This window comes from Phaethon aethereus (assembly GCF_964289735.1).
Source record: "Phaethon aethereus genome assembly, chromosome: 20".
In the NCBI taxonomy this organism is placed as follows: domain Eukaryota; kingdom Metazoa; phylum Chordata; class Aves; order Phaethontiformes; family Phaethontidae; genus Phaethon; species Phaethon aethereus.
The window spans coordinates 3,062,052-3,081,570 of record NC_138596.1 but is presented as its reverse complement, the minus strand read 5'-3'; the positions used below and the strand labels follow the sequence as shown (position 1 = coordinate 3,081,570).

Genomic DNA, 19,519 nt, shown 5'->3' with positions numbered 1-19,519 from the left:
CCGGCGGTGAGGCGCGGTAACGAGCGGCCGCGCTAATTGCCGCTCCCGCGGGGGCGGGGCGCTGGGGCGGGGCGGGGCGCGGTCCCGCCGCCGGGGCCGCTCTGTATAACCCGTCTCCCGGCAACGGCGGACACGTCACTTCCTGGGGAGCCGCCGTGAGGCGCCGGCGAGCGCGCGGCCAGGTGGAGTGGCGCGTGCGGCGCCGGCCGGGGCCCGTCGGGGCCGGTACGGGCCGGCCGGAGCCAGTCCGGCCCGGCCCGGCGCGATGAGCGCGGAGCTGGACGGCGTATCGCTGCACTCCTCCTCCTCCTCCTCAGGCTCGCTGGGCTCGGCGGCGGGGCCGGCGCCGCGGCCGCTGTCGGCCAACGTGCGGCGGCTGCACCAGGCGCTGACGGCGCTGCTGAGCGAGGCGGAGCGGGAGCGCTTCATCCTCTGCCTCAACGCCTACCACGGCCGCCGCAACGTCTGCGACCTGGTGCGCTCCCTCCGCGCCCTCCTCGACGGGCCGCGCCGCCGGCAGCTCCTGCCATTGCTCCGCCTCGTCCTGCCGCGCTCCGACCAGCTCCTCTTCGACCAGTACACGGCCGAGGGGCCCTACCTGCCGCCGCCTGGCCGCGCCCCGCCGGCCCCTGCTCCGCCGCCGGCGGTCCCCGGCGAGCTGCGGCAGGTGACCCTGCGGCGGAGCAAGGCCCACGAGGGCCTGGGCTTCAGCATCCGCGGCGGGGCCGAGCACGGCGTCGGTATCTACGTGTCCCTGGTGGAACCGGGCTCCCTGGCCGAGCGGGAGGGGCTGCGCGTCGGCGACCAGATCCTGGGTGTCAACGGCAAGTCCCTGGATAGGGTGACCCACGCCGAGGCTGTCAAGGTAAGGCGGCTCCGGGCCGGGCTCCGACTGCTGTGTGCGCACCCCGTCCCGCCGTTCGGCTGCCGTGCGCCCCGTCTCCGCCGCCCCCGAGCCCTCCCGGGCTCCTCTTCGCCGCCGTCTGGCCGCGGGGCTCCCCGTTCCGCTCTGCCCCTCCGGAGCCGGTGGCTGGGCGTGTGTCCCCGCTCCCGCCCCGCCCCGGCTGCTGTCGCTGTGCGCTCCGTCCAGCTTCACCCCCTCTCCGGCTTTGGCCGCCGTTCCATCGCGCTGCGGCCGGCGGGACAGGAGTCCCCGGGTCCGCCCCCGCCCGGAGGCGGTGGCGGCGGGAATCCGCAGCCCCTTCGCGGAGGGGAGCGGCTCCGGTTCGCGTCGAGCCGGTCCCCGGGCTCGTCCCGCCGGCGTGCGGGCAGGCAACGGCGCCTGAAGCCGAGCCGGCGAGTTCCCGGTGGAAGTCACGGTGCCTGCTGACAGTACGGGCAGTAACGCGCTGCCGGGGCTCAGCCTGGCGTGGCCGCAGTTCTTGACGCGGCAGGTTCGTCCCCGCAGGGACAAGCGGTACTTCTTCCGTCACGGCATCTCTGAAACGAAGCACTGCTGCTGGTGCCCTCCTCTCAGTCTGGGAGGCTCGTGGAAGTTGGAAATCTGCTTGAGCTGGGTTTTAAGGCATTTACTCTAGCTGCTAAACCCTGTTTTCTCCTCCCAAAGGTGGAGAAACTGAGGCACGGAGAAGCAAAACAACTCCCCCGGGCTGCAGAGTGCCGAAAGCAGGAGCAGATCCCGCTCCCTTTCCTTCTGTGGTGCGGGGAGAAGGAGAACGGTTACGCAGCTGAGGTGCCCCCGGGTCTTCCTGTAGCGCAACACGGTTTCCATGTGTTCTGGGGACCTGTGGTAGCACATAACGGCAGGGGTGCTATCGATGAGAGCTTTCACGTAAGGCTGGGTGCAGGAGCTCGGTAAACTGGGGTTTTCACCTGAAGCTCACTGCTTTGAGGCAAAGTCCATGTTGGAGTGACCCATACCATTCACAGAGGTGTTCTTGTGGCTGTTGGGCTCATTTTGGAGCGTTCTCATGGCACAGCAATGCCAGGCACAGACTGAGCTAAAGAATTGACTTTTAGGGCAGCAATTTGTAGGCAGTGTGTGGAGAGCAGGGATCCGAGGTGACAAGCTGTTTTGCAGTGCTTTAATTCTTCCGTAGCAAGTCAAAGCACTCCTGTTCACAGCCTGCTTCGTGTGGTGCATTCCTTCGATACTGCATTCATCTTGCACAGCTTTGAAGAGAGTCTTCGCAGCCAACCTGTGGGCTCCCTGCCCCGTCTTTAAATCTGTGCCCCAGGCACAGGCATGTCTTCCTGGCTGGAAATGAGTCCCTGGTAGTCTTGAGACCAGAGAAAATATTTGTAGGAATTATTTTTTTTTTTTTTTCTTTGTTACCTAATGATAGGGCAACAATGGCATAAGGTTTCAGAAGTTAGCCTGCAATTTTGTGCCCTGAAGACTGCAAAAATGCCGTATTTTGGCTATGGCGTTGGGATGGGTAGAAACCAGGTGTCAGGGATTCTGTAGTCTGTTAAATGACTTCATCACTAATTCAACCCACTCTGCTGGGTAATTCATATCACTTTCTGTTTGTTCTCTAATAGAATGTATGTGATGTCTTTTAGACGCTATTAGTATTGAGTGAAACTAAGTGCTTCCTGCACAGAAATAACTCCTGTAGGATGCAGTTTGACAAGGGGTTGCTCTGTGATAAGCTATATTCTGTTAACGTGCTCTTGATATGAAAGAGAATCTTGGAAATTGTCTGCTTGTGAGCTGAACTTCTTCAAGCGGTTTCACCATGCACCTGGGCTGTGCTGGCACCTTCTAGAGCTCCTGGACTTGTGTTACATCTGGGAAGGGTTTTGTGACCCACATAGTGCTGGTAGAAACACTTTCCTTGGAAGAGTCGCGGAGTGATTTACAGTACACTTGTAATAGTTCCTTTAGAGATTTTTTTTTTTTTTTTAATTAAGCAGATGCCACTTTGTCTGTGCATGCTGCATTTGGGGGTGGGGGGAATGAAGAGTAGATTGCATTCAGTGATGCCAAAGGGCAATCTTTGGAGGATTTCCCTCGGGGTAAGATACAAACACCTCAGCCTAATGTTCTGGACATTGTGCAGGGTGTCAGAGATGCAGGGACAAGAGGGGGTGATGCACAGGGTGGCTTGACCCTGTGTTCTCTCCTTCCCCTCAAAACCTGGGATCTCGGGCTCAGTCTTGATGTGTTAACAGCTCTACAAAGGCCGCTGGCTGTGGTCTGATCTTGGGCAGAGCAAGCCTCGCTGTGTCCTGACATCCTCACTGATGTCTCTTGGTCTGCTCTGTGGTGGAGAGAGAAACGTTGGATAAACAGACTTGTACCAGGGCTAGGTTTGGTCCTGAAATTGATGTGTACACTGTACTTGGGATCAAATACAGAGAGGGGGAAAAACACGAGCAGAGAGAGTCTTTCTTAATACAAAACCATGCTGCATAGCTCAGTCTCCCAAATGCTGTCTGCCTGCTTTAAACGAGTAGAAGTGGTGAGCTCTCTCTGGCAGAAGCTGCCTGATTAAAGCACAACCCCCATTCCTGTGTGTGGTGATGGTCTGGCTCTCCATCTATCTGAGAAGGAACATGTTCCTGTGCTGCACTTCCATCTTGACTGACCTGCAGCAAGAAACTGTCTAGGACAGCGTTGTTATTCATAATATGCAGAACATGTTGTTGTGAGAGAAGTTGTCAAAGCTTGTTCTTCGGGGCATAAGATGATTGCAGAGATCAGGAAGGCTCTTCCACTGCTGGCCCAGCTTGCTCCAGGCATATCGCTCTCTCCAGGGTGAGCCTGACAAATTTACTGAACCAGAAGTCAACTTTCTGTCTGTCGGGGTGCTCAGAGATGCCTAGCTGCGAATACGGGCAGTGAGACAGCTGTTCAGATGGAGCAATGAATAAATACGTAGTCTTAACTTGTTTGCGCAGTCTTGCAAGAGCTTTCACGCAGTAGTTACTGCATTCATTTTACAAATCGTGATAGCTTGGTTGCTACCTTTTCGGGCATGTCTGGCCATGCAGGAGTACCCCAGCCATTTCCAGCACTCTTCTCAGAGGAGAGAGGCACTGACTGTGGGGTAGGAGCAATTTCTGTCTTCTGCCTTGTATTTTTGGGCATTGCTCAGAGCCATGATGTACCAGAAGTGGAATCATGGCACCAAATGAAAACTGCCACAACACTGGGCAAAGAAGACAAAAGTAATGAGCTGTGTGTTGTCCCAGCTGAAAATGGACTGGTGGCCTGCAACAAGTGCAATGGGGTTTGTAGGTATTTTAGTGTAAATTAGATAGAAAGTGGAATTCTGACTTAAATGACAAGATTACCTAAACACTCCAATTGATAATTCACATAATGACCGGCTTCTTAACCTTTATGTGAGTAGTGGAGTTTTATGCCTTGTCTGCCTTGTGCTCTCTGTTTCATCCAAATCAAAATTAAATGACTCCATTACAATTATAGCTCTATCATTCCAGCATTTAAGAGTGCACTTTAGTGAAAGATCCCTGTAATTTGAATTACAGTGTAAGTGAAGAAGTTTGTATTGTCTGTCATATTTTTAGAGCTTGCTTGGCTTTCATCAGCCTTGCCATTTATTACGCTGTTGATACCGTAGCAGTTGTGCTGAAAGTTTGTATTGATAAGCTGTAATAGTTTGTCCAGAGTAGTTAAAATTGAGGTGCTTGTGGGTTTAGACCATCAAAACGTTACACAGGGAGGTATTTCTCATCTACTCTGGGGTTTGCATTAAACTCACACTCCTTTTCTCGGCCACCCCTTACCTCTGTTGCTTTGCAGTAGGTTTTTATGCCTAATAATTTTAAATAATTTAGGGAGGAAGGGGAGAAGAGAAAGTGTGAAGTATCAGGACTCTGATGGCTCATTCCCGACTGAGGATTTGGCTTAGTGAGCTACACCAGTCTCAGAAGAGCTGCACTGATTCCACCATTTGCCCTACTGTGTCTTTTTGTTCATACTGACAGCTGGGCAAATCTGGATGAGCTTGCTCAAAATCGCCAAAACTAGACTAATTTGTATGCATTGGTCTGAGGGAGCACGATTCTTGCATCTTGGTGTAAAGCTGTGGTAGCTTTGCCAGTCAATGGACTTGCATTGGGTTTATTCTGAAGGAACCGAGGTAGTTCAAGTCCACTGTCTTGGGTTCTTCAGAGCGGCTTTGGAGAGAAGCTGTGTGGTTTGGGGCAGGCGTGGTGCGGCCGGGGGAAGGCTTCTGGTGAGGCAGATCTGTTACGGACAAGGCAAAGGTCTCCAGAACGCAGCGCAGGGCTCTGTCGCTCCCCGCTGCAGCCCTGCCTGGGAAGGCTGGGCTGCGATGGAGGGGCGTCGCGTCCCAGCTGCCACGGGCTCTCTGCTCCAGCGGGGGTTTTCACTCCTTCCAAACCAGCCTGGCCATCACCTGCTCTTATAGTGTCAAGTGAGCATTTAAAAATAATTAAAAGGAGATTAAAATTCTTTCTATGTTCTGTTCTTGTCATTTGGACTTTCATGATTGCAAACAAGGTGATCTCTTCAGAGACCGTAATGTTTTGTACAAGGTAGAAAGGGCTCCAGCTGCTTGTGCGCTGGGCACTTGCGGTATTGCTAAAAGACCGCTGAGAAATGACCCAAGAGACATGCAGCCCTGAGCCTTGGAAGCATATTTAGAGCAATTTTACCTTCCAGGCATCTTACAAGAAAGCAAATCTCATTTCATTGTTTCTTGTGATGCCCAATTAATTGATTATCATTGCCTGAGACTGCTTATTTGCTGTAGTCAGTAATCACCACTGTACTGTGCAGGTGTTGTAACAGCTAGTAGGAATGAAAGCAACTTGGTTTCTTTGGTTGGTTTTTAACCCTTCCAAGTACTTGGAGTTGTGGACCATCACACACAGTTATAGTTGGGAATCAATGAGGAGCGAGAGCAATGCATTGATGTCCAGATTCTGTAAAGGTATCAGGCTTGTTCCGTTAAATGCCTGCTTGCTTTTGTCTCTGTGTTTCTGTATTTTTAGAAGTCACTGGCTGATCCAGAGGCTAGAAATTTCTCGCCTTCCCAAGGGATCTCGGGTAGATGGAGCATGGAAAAGAAGGATGTGACTAGCATTTACCCCAGTAGTTAGAGCGGTAACCTATTCCTTGGTCTCTGAGTCTGCTTTGAAACAAAAAACCCTCAACAGCTGCATACAAAAAAGCACTTACAGCTTAAAGCATGGGTGCTGTGCACTGCCACAGGCTTCTGCTCTGCTTTTCTGTCCTGCAGACAGTTTCCATTTTAACCTCTGTAGGCAGCTGAGCTCAGAGGGAGAGGGTGGGAAGTGTAAAGTCACCAAGATCCCCCTCTAGGAAAAAGGGGGAGAGAAAAAGGTCACTCTTGCACTTGGAAGCATCTGTACTTTAAATTAGTTTTAATGCCCTTTAAGGGGAATGGCTCATGGCAGTGACAGGGCGTAGATCTGGCAGGTGATGTTCTTGTTTTCGCAAGCAGATCCGATGGCGTGCGGTGGAGCCGGCTCGAGTGCTGGACTAGTACTGCGGGGCCAAGAGGCAATGCTCCATTGTCACTGCAAGCTGAGCTGATCAAATTAATACCACATGTGACTTGGAGGGGGTGAACTTGCACGTACAGAGAGCATCTGTGGGAATGCGGGTTTAGCTGTTGTACTGGAGTAAGGAATAGGTTATATTTGCTGTTCTGCCACTAATTTCCCTCAGTGGGCAAGTTACTTAGTCATCTGTTTCCCTTCATTACACCAGCAAATCACAGTCAGCCCTAATCAAATCAAATGACATTATACTGATGCAAAAGATTAGATTGAAGGCCTTAATCTCTCCTCATAACGCAAGGATGATAGTACTTGGTTATGGGTATTGGCTTGTTCATCAGGGTTAGTATTGTTAGGGCATCCTTGAGTTTCTGTAGAATAAATGTTATTTAGTGAGCTCCTTGTAAATAAACAGTTTTGCCTTAGTAGAGAAATTGAGAAGATAACCCAAAGGATAAAAGCCTGTTTTTCCTTCCAGTGTCCATTAGAAGAAAACAAAAGCGTTCGTGTGCAGCATAGCTGGTGAGTTAAAATATCTTTTACTCAGTTCCTCTGTCCTCGGGGAAGATGATGGATTTTCTTGACACCTTCCCAATGCCATGTCTGCTCGGAGAATTATTCGGCTCTAAATCCCCTTGCTTAAACCGACAGTGTGTCTGCTGAAATGATTTGGCTTTGTTTCTTTTGACTGGATGACTCTGTGCATTCTCTCTGTCACAGACCACCAAGTGTTTAGTTAAGTACAGGTGAGCAGGGACTGGGCCAGCCTGGAGGAGCTTTGCTCCTGCCAGCTGCTTGTTGCTGGACTCAGAAACTGCGTCTGAGGCTCCTGGGGTGGGATGTGCTGGCCGGGAAGGCTGGAAGGGCCTCTGCGTTGTGCAGGCACTGACTGGGTATCCTTGGCACTTAGCCAAGGCTCTGGCTCATCTCTCCCCATTGATTCCTTCAAAGCCAGTTTTTCCACCAAGTAACCAACCACTTTGAGACAATATGGGTTTGGTGGTTCACATGGTATTTTTCAGCATTGTTTGGTGTGGAGTGGAAAGAGAAGACAAAAGGGGACGGAGAGTGCTTTGATCTAGATTCCCCTCATGCATCCCCCCTACCCCCAGAAAGCACCTAAACAGCTCTCCAGGCTTGCATTGAAATAAAGCTTTGTGGAATTTTCTGCTGTTTTTAAAATTGTCCTGGGCTTGCCTGAGGGATACGCTGGGCAGTGACCAGCTTTGAGGGGGTGGGAGGTGACAGGGCTGTTGTCCTGAGGCGAGGATGGGGGGGCTCAGCCCTGGAGGGGTTAGGGAGAAGGCCCAGGAGCTAAGATTTCATTTGACCTTTCAGGTGGAAGGGACGCGGGCTTCCTCATGCCTTGGGGCTTAATGTGTGCAATCACCATAATTATGCATCAATTAGCATTTATTTGCATAAGTGCCACTATTTGAAAGCCAAACTGCTGTCACCTTTGCCTTGGGAGAGGGGGAGAGGTTGGGCTGTGCCTCCTGTAGTAATTCCCATTTATTTTTCCTGGCGGGGAGGCCATTTAACACCCTGCATTCCCTGTGCTGCATCACCCGCTGCTTTGCTCTCGGGTTCCTCTCACCCAGCACTCCACCTGGAGTGCCTCAGCTCCCCATCAGCCCTCCTTCTAGCTCACACTCTACCTGCCGCAGCGTCACCTCTTTCTCGTACCCCGTTTTCTTCGTTCCCGTCCGCCCCAGCCGCACACCCTCGCCGCATGGGGACGAGCTGTTTGCGTGCGGCAGCGTAGGCGAGTCTCCTGGTTCCTCTTCCTCCGCACCAAAGCAGTTCCCTGGTCTTTCTCGGGCAAGACGGGGAGGGGATACACTTGATCCAAAGCATCTTATTTACGGCTGCGGTCTGGGGCAGGGGCCAATCTCTCCCTCTGTGTTTGTACGGCACCTGGCAAAATTGCCTTAACCAAGGTGTCTAGTGGGAGCTGTAATAGTCTTATACTTGTCCTGCCTGCAGAGGATTCCTGGGGCAAGCCTTTGGGGGCACGCAGGCAGTGCCTTTGCCTGCTGCCTCCTGCTCCGTCCTTTCCGCTGGTGGAGGAACCATTTAGCTGCCATGGCTCAGTCAATCTCCCAGGTCTCGCAGTCCTGCCCCTGCAGCCCCCTCCCATCCGTAGCAGACACGGGGACCCTCATCGTTCCCACTGGAGCTGAGATGGCTTTGCTCAGTCTGGCTGAGACCCCAAGCTTAAAACTACCCGAGTCCACCTGGGTCCAGCAAGAAGACCCCAGGACAGGGCAGGAACTAGCGGTTAGACAAACTTCTCCAAATTGTTCCCTCCACCGTTCTGGAGCATGCTGTAAAAGCTCCCTCTGCCTCCCCCCTGTGGTCTCTCTGCATTTCTTTTCCCTTTGCAGCTTTTTTCCAAGTCTGTGCCTTACTTTTTTGGGGGGCTTGGTGCAAAATTGCATGGTACTTCAATGATTGGTAACCTGCGCGCTGACCTTTGTGGCTTGCAAATGTGGTGAGTGCTTGGGCACCCATTATCTGAGCAGCCCCAGAAGCCGAGCAGCTCTGGCGAGTCTATTATTGCCGGAAGAAAGCAGCTTGCAAGGGGGAGGATGGCTCATAGTTAATGCTTCTTGTATCAAACTGTGATCTACCCACTAACGGAATGAATTGAAATAGATTGCTCATTTCATTAGCGGCGAAGGTGAGTGGGCTGTATCCGTACGAGACGCATTTTATTCAGGCTGCCAGAAGAATGCTGGTGATTAATTGCCATTGATTTCTGACATCTGTGTTCCTACCAGGGTAATTTTTGAAGGCCTGGAAGATGCTTTTATACAACCTTCAACCTTTCGGCACCCTCGAGAAGTGGAAGGAACATGGGGAAAATGCTGAAGGCAGGGGAGGAAGGCCTCCAGTAATGTGAGACGTGCTGGGCAAGAACGGCCTGTCACCGGTGGGATTCAGGAAGGGTGGCAGCTGTCAGTCTTGTTCTTAGCAAAGAACATGCTGTGTTGTGTGTTGTTGTTTTTTGTTTTTTTTTGTTTGTTTGTTTTTGTTTTTGTTTTTTTAAGTTAATAACTGTGGGTACATGAGATTTTTTTTTCCCTTTTTTATTATTTTAAGCAATCTACTTCACTCTCAAAGGACTTCATAGATAATTAAATAGTGTGTTGTCAGGGGATCACTGGCCTTATGGAATCAATCTGCTCTTCTCTCTGGCGCTTTCTTCTTCTAATATTATTTCTAGGCAATTGGTGACTGTTCCCCTGCTAAATGTTTTGGCAGTGATCCCCATATTCAACTAAATTATTTCCGTAAGCTTGTCTTCTAGCAGGTGTGCTTGCACACTGTGGTGCCAGTGTTAAACCTTTCATACCACGGTCTTCCAACGCATTATACGTGGGGCAAAGCCAAATTTTATCTGAGTCTGGAGTGAAACGCAGCAGCACTGAACAACATGTAGCAAGTCCCTGAAATGGCTTGAGGAAGGAAATAAAGATGCAGTCTGCACTGCCTAATTCTGCAGAGGGGATTAAGGAGGTGGAGTTATTTTATTTAATGGTCCACTGCAAATGGGTTAGGTTCAGTATGCCTGTCAAGTAACACGCTTTCCCAAAGCTGCTGTTGCTTTTGTGGTGGCATCTCTGCAGCCACTGGACACAAGACAACCTGTGTGTCAGTCAGGGAGAAGTTCTCCCTTGTAGTATTCCCATCCAGAGCCTATCCTTTCTCTCCATGGACCCCACGCTTTTTATGTTAGATGAAAACTCTGGCCTGAAAAGCTTTTCCTTTTGTTCCAGGGAGTTGGAGTGACGTGCTTGATGGGAAGTGTATTGTTCGTGTGGGCAGGTGCTGGCCCTCTTGCTGTTGCTGCTTTATAAATAGGCCTGATGGCAAAATCCAGGTCGGTAGACTCATGCCGGCTTGCTGGCACTGTGGCAGCTCGCAGGGAGTGGGGAAAGGCAAAGTGCTCAATGTTTGAGCAGCAGCCTGAAGGCTTACAAGGGAGGAGGGTACAGTGGTGGAAACATTTCGTAAACCCCCCTTGCACCAAGGGGCCAGTGCATCTGGGCCAAAACCTTGCGTTCAGGTGGGTTTTGGGACCCTCTGCAAACACATTCCAGGAGGCACAGTTTGGGAGAAGCTGATGAGATAGGGCTGGAAAATAACTCCTGCTGATCGCTTGATGTTCAGGGAGACCAGCTGGAAAATGGGTCCTGCCCTCTGCTGTAGAGATGGTCCCTGTTGGACAAAGCTGTGCAATGGCAGGGAAAAATATGTTGAAGAGGTGCCTGTGTGGGTCCCAGGTCCATCAGTGATTAGCACCTCTGATCCCCAGATTGTCAGTTAGCCCCTTCTCACCATCCGTGAGAAACTAAATTAAAATGAAATAGAGGAGAGAATAACGCTGCTTGCTGGGATGGCTGGACAAAGATGAGGAGCCTTGAGGCTGGATCTGCCCTTGGATACTGCTCTGAATCGCCAGGCCTGGCTGTGCCCATGGCCCGGGGCTCCCAGCTGGCTTAGCAGAGCCAGCACCAGCTGCCCCTGCTGGGAGGGCGCAGTGAAGGCCAATGGTCCCAGCACCACAGAACTGCAGCCAGCGGCTGTATCTGGGTCTGTCTGTCAGCACAAAGTCTGCTCAGGCTGCTGGCTGCTCCCAAGGGATGCCAGGACTCCTGTCTGCACCGTGTCCCTGGAGAACGAGGCGCTCTGCTCTTGCTGAGGAGGGGGCTAAGGCGAGTGGAGCTGGCTCTGGTGAGCAGCAGTGGCTGTTGTGTCCTCTGATGCCTGGGTACTGAGCACCTCCTCCCCCTGTGGTGAACAGCTTTCTTGCTGCATCCTTGGCTTGAAAACCTTCCACCCTGCCCAAGCTGCTGAGTCACCTGTTTTTAACACAATTGTCATTGTCCCCAGCACTGGTGTGTCCCTAAGGGCCTGCAGAGACACCCGTTGCCTCTCCAGCCCAGCCCATTAGCCTTTGCTCTTGCCTCCTCAGATGGCTGTTAACAATTTCCATTTTTGCAGCACCTCTACACTCAAAGCACTCTCTTTTATTAGAGGCAAGACTTCTACCTCGATTCTCATTCTGAACTTGTTTCCTTGGGTACTCTAGCACCCAGCCACAGCTGCATACTGAATTGGAGAGGAGTGGTGCTGCGTGAAGCACTCCGCAGCCCTCTGGTTCACCCAGACCTATTGCTTCGATTTTAAAGCGGGCGGTGAGATCCTGGTGCAGTGGTGGTGCAGCAGCAGGCTGCACCTCATTACCTTAGTAGCAGGCATAAATAGCCTCATTAAATCTACTCTGTCTCCCAGTGCTGTAGCAGTAAAATTTGTCAGAACCGAGATGGTGTTAAGAAATTTGTGGCAACTGCTCTGCTATGGTGGTCACTTGGATTCCTCATAGGAGCCGGTGTCAGGGCTAGAGCATCCGTTAGAGGGAGGCTTCTCCCAAAGCACTTCATAGCAACCTAAAGAGCAGCTCGCAGGAGAGAGTTGTTACCGTGTGCTGCTAACTTTCCAAAGGTGCTGGATAATCATGCTCAGTGGATGAAAAAATTACCCGCAAACTTCTCTGGGATGTCAAATCAACCTTGTTTCCTCCAGACTCTGAAAGCTGCTGAGAGCCTGATGGAAATGTGTGTTCGCAGAACTGAAGGGATGAAATATGGTGGAACAGCGGAGGAGCTGCTTGAGGGCACCTGTCTCATGTGCTCCAAGCTTGGTGAGAAAGCCTTCCCGGGTCTGTCTTCTGTGCCTGGGTGGAAAATCCAGAAGAACCAGCTTGGAGGGGACTTGCTGTTGGGGTTGCCTCAGCGTTCTTTCCAAAAGCAGGCGATTTGTCGCCTCAATACAGGGAAGCTGAGGCACTGAAAAATGAGACGCTCCTTACTATGGCAGGAGTCAGTGGCAGGATCTGTAGCAGCTGGAGATTTTCGGCTCCTGTTCTAAAGGCTACACCCTGTCAAAGCATGGGGGTGGTAAATAGAAAAGGCCAGTGGAGGTTGTTGGCTCTGCTGGCATGGCAGCTGAGCTGGGGCTTCTTCTGGCTGACCTGTAGGCTTCTGGGTGCTGGGTGGGGACAGAGGTTAAGCCCCACACGTCTGTGTGGGGTTGGTTTTGGATGCAGGATGGGAACAGGCCTCAGTGGAACAGGTGAGTCACGGGCTGCGCAGCACAGGGACAGTCCCTTCCCATGGGCTTCCCCACAAGGCCACTGCACCACTTCCAGGGAACGGCCTTCTCCCAGCAGGTCCTGTTCCAGACATCTCTTCTAATAACCACTGGGACCATTGTTTTTCCTCTCTTTCCCCCAAGGGTAGCAGACTTCATCTCCCCAGATGCCAGGAGGGGCACTCTTACAAACCAGAACATGAACAGATGCATCAGCAGATGCACCAGCCTTGGTAAAGCCAGAAAAAAACCCCACAGAGCGGGAAGTGCAGCATTTCTTCCCGTGCAGGAAAATGGATAGTAGTAGCTCTGCTCACTTAAAGCTCCCCAAAGCAGCTGATAGTGGTTTCTGTCTCTGGATGTGCAATGGAAGCTTCTCCCATTTGGTTCACCTGATGCCTCATCACTTTGCAGCTCTGCATGCCAAGTGCTTTGTTAAAGTCTAGTTCAGTGAGTGGATGTACAAAGGTTTTATAGGGCTGTGCCAGATTTCATTCCTGTGCCTGCTGTGCTTCATTATGGAGCGTGTGTGGTGCTGTTATCTGAGGGAAAACACCGCTTCTCTTCTCGTCTCCTCTCCTAGCTGTGTCAGCTTTAATTTAAATAACTGGTTGCTGCCTAATGAACAAAGGAAGCTCAAATATTTGAACAAAACTGACTTTAATGGTCACTGGGTTGGGGAAGTGGTTTGTGCTGACCGTCCTGTGATTTTTGGCAAGACTGTGGTGGCCAGTGGGAGGAGACAGGTGGTGTTGAGCAAGCCTTGTGCTCCTCGACCTCTGGCTCTTACACTAGGTCCCTTACTCAGGCAGGAGCTTTGGCTTACCAGCGCAGATGTGCTTCCAGTGGAAGTGAAACGCAGAGATTCCTCAGCCTATTTGTGCTCTCAGTTGAAGAAGGATTTACCCCCTGAGCTGATACAAACCTAGGCTTCTCCTAAAATTAATAAAAAGTCTAATCAAATTCATAGAATCATAGAATAGGTTGGGTTGGAAGGGACCTTTAAAAATCATCTCATGCAAGCTCATGAGTCAAAATTCTTATTATTCTTATAAATAGACTCAGATTACAGATAGATTCAGCTTACAAATGGGCTTCACCAGCTGAATTCCAGACCTATGCTTAAGCATGTTCTAGGCAGAGGCTTAAATGCTTGCTCATTTAAGCATATGGCTGAAGGCCATGTTGAAATAAGGCTGTGGGAAACCATCTTCTAGAAGGAACAAATGAGCTGTTTAACTCTTAAATGATTCTGTAGTATTGCTGTGTCCTTTTAAACAGCTACTGCTTTTTACCTATGTGTGTGTGTCTCAGTGGTGCCTGCAATGGCATGTTACACATCTACGGACAGTGTATACATCTGCATGCAAGTACGTACATGTGTGTTCTGTGTGGTTTGGGGGTGCTCAATGGCCTATAGCTCTTCCACCAGCTTGTAGCTGGGTGAAGGGTTTGCTTGGGTCATGGCCCTTTGCTGTGTCATGGGTTATAAAGCTGATGAAGAGTCAGTTTAACCGGAGAGGCCGGCGGCTGTAGCGAAGCTGTGTGTGATGGCAGGGGCCGTCTGCTGCAGGCTGTGAATCAGGTGGGGCAGGGTGGGAGCAGACGGGGGCTGGGGTGTAGCCTGGCTTGTAAAAGCAGGTCAGGTTGCGGTAGGAGGCACGGAGACTCGGCCACGCGCAGGCGCAGTGTCACCGAGTAGACGTGACACCATGCCAAGAGAGAGGGGCTCTCACCAGCTCTCTCGGGTTTGTGGGGTCACCCTGGACGAGGTGTTTCCTGCCTCGCTTCTCCCCTTTCTCCTTGCTCTTTTTCACTTGCGGTTCTTGAGGCAAGCACCATCCCTCTGAGCGTGTTTAGTACCTCGCGCAAGGGCAGGTAACTGGAATCCCCAGCTACTGAGGTCAGTATCAGTGGCTTACCATCATTGAGCCGCCTGGATGGTCCTACTCTGCCTTGCGATGGTCAGGTAAGTCCTTTGTGGGTGTTACTGTCCTCCCCCACCTGTGATCACCCAAAAGGTGCAGGTCACCTGCAGTGTCCTGAGGCCCTGTGTGTAGGGAAGACCCCTGGTGGGTATTGCTGCAGTCCTGCACTAGCTCTTCAATAGGCATTAGCAGTGGGGATGTATTGGGCAGGAAACTACTTCACTTGCCAAGTCCTTGAGAAGCCTCAGTAAATGTATAAAGGACTACACAGAGTGCCACCAGCCTGCCCGCTGCCTTCTGCTGGGAGAGGCAACATCCCAATGGGCACCCCCAGCTTCTGTTCACTCCCCCCTCTTGTCTCCTCTTGTACCAAGGCTGCCAGGGAGCCCTGGCCCAGCCTGCTGCCTTGAGCCAGACAGCTGCTTTCCTCGCCTCCTGGCTCTCTGCTGTCACCTTCATGCATAAAACATCTCCCTGTTGACTGAGATCCCATCTCCTGGTGGCCTTGTCAAGGGAGCTGCAGGGGGACATAAAAAGTCCCTTGTAAATCTCTGGCCTCTCATCCCTGGAAACTTTACTGTGCCTCCAGAGAGCAGCTCTGCTGCTGTTCCGGCGCTTTCAGGGGATGACATTTAGCTGAGGCAGGACAGGAGCAGCCAGCACTCTGCCTGCTGCCAGCCTTCAGGCTGGGAACGCTCCCGGTGCCTGGTGCAGAGCTGGGGGCTCTGTCTGCGCGTGGTCGCTTCTCCTGCGCCTGGCATCTCCTGTGTGGTAGAAACCCTGGAGGGTTAACTTCAGTCCCCGCTCCCCTGCTGGGATGGGTGCTCCGAGGGAGGAAGGAAAAGGGATGTGTCCATCCCAAAGAGACCTGCTTGGGACCTGGGTGGCGGTGAATGTGATCAGGTGGGGAGAGGGCAGCTTGGGCTCTTGACCTGGCCTCAGGGGTGAGGTTTTTTTCTTTGCTCCTTCCTTAAATTACAGTGACATTCAGTAGCTGGCTTTGAGGCATTGTATGAACGTATACAGGTGGGGGGCGGCCAGGATCAGTGCAAACGGAGAGCCTGCGCTTCCACAGAAAGGGGAAAAAGTGTGGGAGTGCAAGCGTCGGTTAGGATCACATGGCATTTTGGTGGCGGAGGGAGGACTGTAACCCTGTGCAGTTGGACACATCACTGATTATCGTCATCACTTGCCTCTGCTTGATGAGAGGTTGCAGCCTCGTTCAGAGATGAGACTTTGCTCGTGGGGCTGTTAGTGCTGTTTACTGTCTAGATACCTAGGTCAGTAAATGACAATATGCAGGCTTAAAAGAGGTTTTCTTACAGATGGCTCTCATTTGAATGAATGGAGAATGTTGGGGGGGAGGCCTGTACCCCATCTCATAGAGGTCACTCTGCACTGGTAGCTCCAGGGTAGGTGAGAAGACTCTCTGCCCCCCAACTCATTGCTGTGGAGCTCCGATCATCCTGAGCCTGTCTGGCAGCTTACGAAGGGGCTTTGAGTCGGGAAGCTGAACTGTGCCCTGAAGCATGGGTGGGCCCTGTACACCGTGGTACCCTGGGGTGGACAGTGGGCTCACAAATAGCTCCATCGTCCCAGTGAGACCTGGCCTGATGCCAGCAGGAGTGGAATGCGGTGAGCACCTCTGCCCGTCTGCCAGCCAGGCTGGGCTCCGCATGCTCGCAGGGAGGGGGAGACGGCAGCAGGCGATGTGTTTGAGGGACCGGCGGAGCTCGGGGACCAGGGGCTGGAGGTAGTGAGCAACCCAGCATGTGGAAGTGCTCTGCAGTTGTTCTGATGGGGCTGTTGGTTTCGCAGTCCTTGCTTAAGCTCTCCAGACACGTGATGACCTTGGCAGCACGTGACAAACTTGCAGCCAAATTGCTATATGTGATGGAGATGCTGAACTGGGAATTGGCGAGCTGGATTCTCTCTAGCTCTGGCAGGGAGGGACAGGAGTTTTGCCAGGTCAGAGCTGGGATCCAGCCAGCCCAGTATTACTGATGATATTACTCTTTTACCAAAGAGCTGCTGGTGTAAGTTCTTCCCAGTCAGAAGCTTTGCTTGGTGGCTTCTCTGCTCAGTGGGAAGAGGAGACCTTGCAGGAGCAGCTCATCAAAAGGACATATATATGCAGGGCAGGGAACTCGCCTCCAAAGCATCTCCTTTCTGAGAGCAGATCCAGAGCACTGATGTTCCTGAGGCCTTGGAAGGGATCAGCACTTACAGCTGTGCCCAGGGACTATGTGTTAAGTTTACTGTAAAGCCCATGTCAGCTCCTCACAGTGGAAGCTGGAGGAGCAGAGGAGCAATTGTGAGTGGTCTTATCTGAATCTCAAGGTCATCTTGGTGTGTGCTGTTTTAAATATATGTATCTATTTACTAATTACTGTACTCATTAATTGGCTGTTTGTGCTGGGCAGGCAGCTGGTAATGAAATGGCAAGAGAGGCTGAATTTCTGGGAGTGTTGTCGATGTCCGCTGAAGGCATCAAGAGCCTTTCCAATGGCAGAGCTTGGGGCTGAGCTGAGCGGACCAACAGTGCTGCTCTGCTCCGGCATTGATCCCTGTCCTGCTGTGACTCCTCTCCAAAGCCGCAGAAGCAGCTCGGTCTCGGGTTCAGCCTATACTGGGGTTCCTCCTGGCATACCCACCTTGCCTTCTGTGCTCTGCTTCTCCCTGCTCCTTCTCTGGCTGATGGAGAGTGTATTTTCTCTGGCGGCAGCAGCAGCAGCTGTGCCATAACACTGTTACTGTTGAGGAAAGAATAGAAAAATCCCAGCTCTTTAACTAGCTTTTTATGTAGCTCAGTCATTCAGCTGATGGTTGCAGAGTAGCTTGAGATCTTTCAACACAAAGGAAGAGCAAAGCCGTGTCACCCCAGAGTCCTAGGGCAGATTGTCCTTCCCCCTCCATAGGCATTAACTCCTTCCTCTCCTTGGCTTGTCTTCCAGGTACTGAAAGGCTGCAAGAAGCTGAACCTCTCTGTGCATTCGGTGGGACGCATCCCCGGGGGCTATGTCACCAACCACATCTACACCTGGGTGGACCCGCAGGGCCGGAGCGTGTCCCCACCGGTGGGCCTGCCGCACCACCAGAACAGCTCCCTCCGCAAGGACAGCGAGAAGAGGAGCCACCTGCAGCTCTTGCAAGAGGGAGATGAGAAAAAGGTGAGCAAGGGGGATCAGCCACAGCCCTGGGGGCCTGTCTGTGGTTACCCGTTACCACGTAGGTGCCAACCCTCTTTGTTCCCTTTATGCTTTTCATTTGTGTGATTCTGACTTCCATTGGGATAGCCTGTCTCTCTTTTAGGATACACCAAATCCTGGTTTTCTCCCTTGGTCTGTAGCTTTCCCTCTGCCACCCTGAGGAGTCATGTAGGACAGGGTGGATTGTCGTCTTTCCCGTGTGACACAGTAGAACCGGAGCTGGAGACAAGACGTCGTCCAGATGCAGACTCGTCTGGCAGTGAGGGTCCTGCCAGGAGCAACAGCCAAACCAGAGGCTGCTTTTAAGGCTTTTCCTTAACAGATCTGGAGGTCACAGAGAAGCTGACATAAATGTTATGTTCAGGAGGGCTCATGGATTTGGAGGGCTAGATCTCAGAGTGCATTACTGCCCTTCTTCCTGCACTTCATATCTTTCCTCAGGTGTTTTTGTGAGGCTTTCTTGGGTCTCCTGGAACTTTTGTTTAAGTTAAACAAAACAAAAGCTGATTTTTTTTTTTCTCTTCCAAAAGTGCTATAAAATACAAAGGATGATTTTCCATTTGGAGGGAGGCAGGCTGAGCTGGGGAGAGCCTGAGCAGTGCCCTTTTAAAAAGCCCTGGCAAGTGAAAAAGGAGCAAGGAAGGGAATGGCTTTCGTAATGGTACCCAGGGGAGCTGGTGGTGTCTGGCCAGTGCTGGCCACCCCAGCAGGGCCTGGATCTTGGGCCTTTGATAGAAAGGAAAGCATATCAGCATATCTAATTCCCAATTCTCTTCCTGTGAGCTTGGTCTCCGTTGAAATAGGCCTTACAGTAAGTAAAACCAGCAGAGGATACGTTCAAGCAATATCTGCTCTTGGGGATTTAGTGTTTCTTCTCCCTCACACTTCCATGCCCAAACAGACCTAGAGACTTGTAGATGTAGAGGAACGGTGCTTAGATGCCCTTGCAGTGAGGTATAGGCTGGAGGGGCAGAGTCTGCTTGCTGTCTTGGTGGTGATGGATAGGAAACCTGTTCATCCTGTACAAGTAGGACACGGTATTGCCTCACTTGTGTTTGTGGGATATCAAAGTACAGTCATACAAGTGAGCAGGGTACTTGCTTCCCAAAGGCAGAGCTGCTTGGAGCCCTGACATATTTCCATCCTGTTATCCTGAGATTGCTGTGGCTGCCCCAGTGCTTTGTATGCCCCAGATGTCTTCAGCTCCTCCTGGAAGGGCTGTGGAGGCATCTGTAAGCTAGAGCCTCCCACCTCAGCCAGAGAGGGGAAAAAAAATCTAATACAGGATGAGGCAGTTTGAAATATTCATGTGAGTCACAATGGAGAAGGATCCATTATTTTTACTTAAGGAGAAGAAAAAAGCAGATGCTGATGGCTTACTGGTGTCCCCACCCCCTACTACTCGGTGACACCTTGATACAGCGGGCAGGGACTCTCTGAAGCTGTAGGTAGGAGGTGTTTCTCTGCACATTGTTCCTTTACTCCTTGCCGTGTATTGACAGGAAATGCTTAGAAGCCTGCAAATGTACGCATCCCTGCCCAGTGCCTGAGCCTCGTGTGGCCCCAGACAGCCCCTTGCCGTCAGTCCCTAGGGAGATGCGATTACAGGTGCCCTAGTTGTCTCTGGGCAGCTTGGCTGCTGCGTGGGCCGGTCATCAGACCAAAGCGCCCTCCTCTATGCTGCTCCTGGTCCCAGGCTCGTCAGGGCTGGCTCCCAGGGCGTGCACAGGAACATGAATC

General features: G+C 51.9%; 1 protein-coding gene across 1 annotated transcript in view; it reads left to right on the top strand.

Annotated features, from left to right (window-relative positions):
- Positions 1 to 265: 265 nt before the first annotated feature.
- Positions 266 to 19,519, top strand: part of WHRN (whirlin) — a gene marked incomplete at its 5' end in the record, with an annotated part of 54,760 nt that continues 35,506 nt past the window's right edge. The window contains 2 exons of the mRNA XM_082009178.1: positions 266 to 865; positions 17,525 to 17,740. Coding sequence (XP_081865304.1) covers positions 266 to 865; positions 17,525 to 17,740 — 816 coding nt within the window. The remainder of the gene's footprint in view (positions 866 to 17,524; positions 17,741 to 19,519) is intronic.